Source organism: Protobothrops mucrosquamatus, unplaced genomic scaffold (genome assembly GCF_001527695.2).
Source record: "Protobothrops mucrosquamatus isolate PMUCROS unplaced genomic scaffold, P.Mucros_1.0 scaffold10546, whole genome shotgun sequence".
NCBI lineage: Eukaryota > Metazoa > Chordata > Lepidosauria > Squamata > Viperidae > Protobothrops > Protobothrops mucrosquamatus.
This window is the reverse complement of record NW_015396332.1, coordinates 1-2,903: the sequence shown is the minus strand read 5'-3', so window position 1 is coordinate 2,903 and position 2,903 is coordinate 1. Positions and strand designations below refer to the sequence as shown.

Sequence of the window (2,903 nt, the reverse complement as noted above, 5' to 3'; positions counted from 1 at the left end):
GTGAAAAATCTACTTCTACACGTCACAATCCCATGAGCCTCTCACCTGTTTCCTCCTTCCAGGCCAAGATCAGGGGCTCCTGCAAGCCCTGGTGCTCCAGGCGACACCGAAAACGGTCCCTCTCCTTCGGGTCGATCTCAATGCTGAGCCAGACATAATAGGTCCCATCCGAGTTGGGGGCCACGTTCCTAGGGAGGGTCTCGTACTGGCAGATCTCTCCGTCCCTGGTCCAGGTGGCCTGGATCTCCTTGGGGTAGAAGCCAAAGGCCTGGCAGATGAGGACCTCCAGGTGGTCATCCACCTCCTTGTGGGTCACCTTCCCCACTGGGGGCTCTGCAGAAACAGCAACAACACAATTCCCAGGATTTCCAGAGTTTCTAGCAAGGTGATTTAAATAGCAAGATCTCCTTGGACCATCCTCTCCCTCCGCTCCCTCTCCTTGCCTCAACCTGGGGGAGCCCCTAAAATGGGGCATTGGGGTTCTTTAGATTAAGTTTTGAAAGGGATACATAGAATTTGGGGTAATATTTCCACATTGGCCAACGTATTCCCCAATTTGTTGGACTGATTCAATTTTAAGCCCCCAAATCGAATTTGTTCAAGTTGTTCAGATGGAAATCAGGAACAGGCTAATCATTTCCTTCCAACCCAAACATTCGTTTCTTCTGCTTTGCAAGACTTTCCTGGGGAAATAGAATGAGAATGAATTTCTTGCTCAGTTTTTTTTAAAAAGTACTTATTTTGGGGGGCACTGAAGATTATTTTTCTTCTGTAATGTGATGTCAGATACTTCCTGATCTTTTTCCACCAATATTTTAAAAGGTGGCTTGGCTGTTTAGGAGAGAAACCATATGGGGAGGGGGGAGCACACAGAAACATGCTCAGTGAAGACCCCTTTTGCCACTCACCGATCCTCTGCAGAGCCTCCTTCCTGTAGGACAGGTATCTCTGCAGCCACTCAATGCAGGGCTCCTCCAGGAAGTCTTTGTTTCCCTCAGACCATCCTGAGTCATCCTCCCACTTCTGCTTGAGCTTCTGGGCCTGGGGCTGAGCTGCCACCCATCTGAGGGTCTCCTTGTTGAAGCTGATGAAGTCCATCCCATCGTAGCCATAGTGCAAAAACCCTTCTTTGCTCCCGTCTTGTGAGATCTTGCAGCCCAAAACCACCTGCCAGGTGTGACGCCCTGAAGGAGAGGCAGAGGGGGTGGATGTGGATGAAAAGGGTCCAGGATTCCTCTCCCTAGACAGCCTGAGAGTCTTCCCCCTTTCCCACCTGGGGAGAGAATTCAGATTTCTCCTTCCCCTCTTTATCACACAAGGATGAACATCTTTTACTTCAATTAACCCTGTTTGGCTGTTTGTCAGGCCATGAAGAATTTCTAAGTGAGGGAGAAAACCGTGTGTGTGTGTGTGTGTGTGTGTGTGTGTGTGTGTGTGTGAAGTGCCCTGCAACCATTGGAGGCCAAAGGTGGCACTGCCCGTGCTCACCTCCAGCACGGTGGCCCAGTTTTGATAACTTCTCCAGGTCAGCCCTGAAGACCCACTCAGGGACCAGAAAGTTCTCCTTCTCCCCCTCCTCCATCCAGGGCACCAGAGGCTCCATCTTCCTGGTGAGGCTGTCAAAGTGATTGATGGGCTGGTCATCCAAGTAGCCCCTAAGGAAGAACTGAGGCAGCCCCTTGCTGGGCTCTCGCAGATGCAGGTAGAAGTAGCTCAGGGAGTGTGCTGGAGAGCCTGGAGAGGAAGGAGGGAGAAGAGAAGAATTGGGGGGGGGGTCTTCACTACAACTTCATCTCCTCCAACATCTTATTGTCACACAGCAGCCCCCCCCCAACAACTGGGTCACCCCATCTGGCTAAGATACTCCTGCACCTCCTCTGGGCCCTCCAGGTTCCCAGACTGCTGTTTGTAGGCCTGACCTCCATGGGGACCCCAGACCACACTTGGGAAGAGTCAGGGAGGCCCTGTTTTCATGGAAGTTGACAAGCAAGTGGAAGACCTTGAAAGCTCCCCATAGAAGAAACCTTTCCAAGCAAGGACAAAGGTTGCTGATCAAGGTGGACCTTGGATGGGCGGACCTGGCCCATTGCCCAGGCAGGACGAGGAAATAAGACAGCACGGAGGGCGAAAGTCTGAAATGTCTCTTTTCACTTTTACTCTCTGCTCTCTACAAGGGGAGCTGATTACAAATCCGTCACTAAAGATTTGCAACGAGGCTGGCTGAAGCGCGAGAGAAGGAAGATTTTTTTTCCTTCTGGGAAAAGGAGTTTGGGATTGAGGGGGGGGGATGGTGGAGAGAAAGACCCGGCCCAGGACACGCGCCCCCTCCCCGTCGCACACTCACCGCACAAAGCCCCCAGCACGAAGGACTCCAACGCAACTCCCAGGAGCAAAAGGGGCGCCCGGGGCAGCGGCATCGTCCTCCAACCAGGCGCCCCCGTCCGCTCGGGAAAAAAGCCGCTCAGGCGCCGCATCCGGTCCGGGTCCAAAAAAAAAGTCCAACTCTGCCAAAATTCTCCGGATCCACGAAGAAGAGAGAAAAGGGCGCTGCTCCCTTCCAGTCTTTCCGGGGCCCTGGAGGGAGGGAGGGAGGGAGGGAGGGGGGTCCCAGGGAGAGGCTGCCCAAACCGGGCTAAGTTTGCGCTCAAACCTCCTGGTTACCCCGGTTGTGTGAAAGCAGCCACTGCGATATTTTCCTTCGCTAATTCTTCTCGTAAGGCCCTCCGATCGATCTTCTCCCTCGCCCCAAAGGGCTTTGGGGGACCTTTCGGCAGACGGCGGCGGTCGACGATCTGAAGGGGATGGGCGCGTGTTTGGGCAGCCTCAGGCTCGGCACCCCGCTCCCTTCCGCCGGGAGCCCCGGGAGACGCGCCAAGGAGCCGCGCTTCGCCCTCACGCAGCCC

The 2,903-nt window shown here is 54.3% G+C and overlaps 1 protein-coding gene across 1 annotated transcript; it reads right to left on the bottom strand.

Annotated features, from left to right (window-relative positions):
* Positions 1–45: 45 nt before the first annotated feature.
* Positions 46–2,474, bottom strand: LOC107301189 (major histocompatibility complex class I-related gene protein-like; the record flags this gene model as incomplete). Its single annotated transcript, XM_015830447.1, has 4 exons — positions 2,345–2,474; positions 1,489–1,734; positions 909–1,184; positions 46–333 (listed from the first exon to the last, which is right to left on the bottom strand). Coding segments are annotated over exons 1-4 (940 nt in total), but the record flags the coding sequence as incomplete, so codon positions are not given.
* Positions 2,475–2,903: the final 429 nt, after the last annotated feature.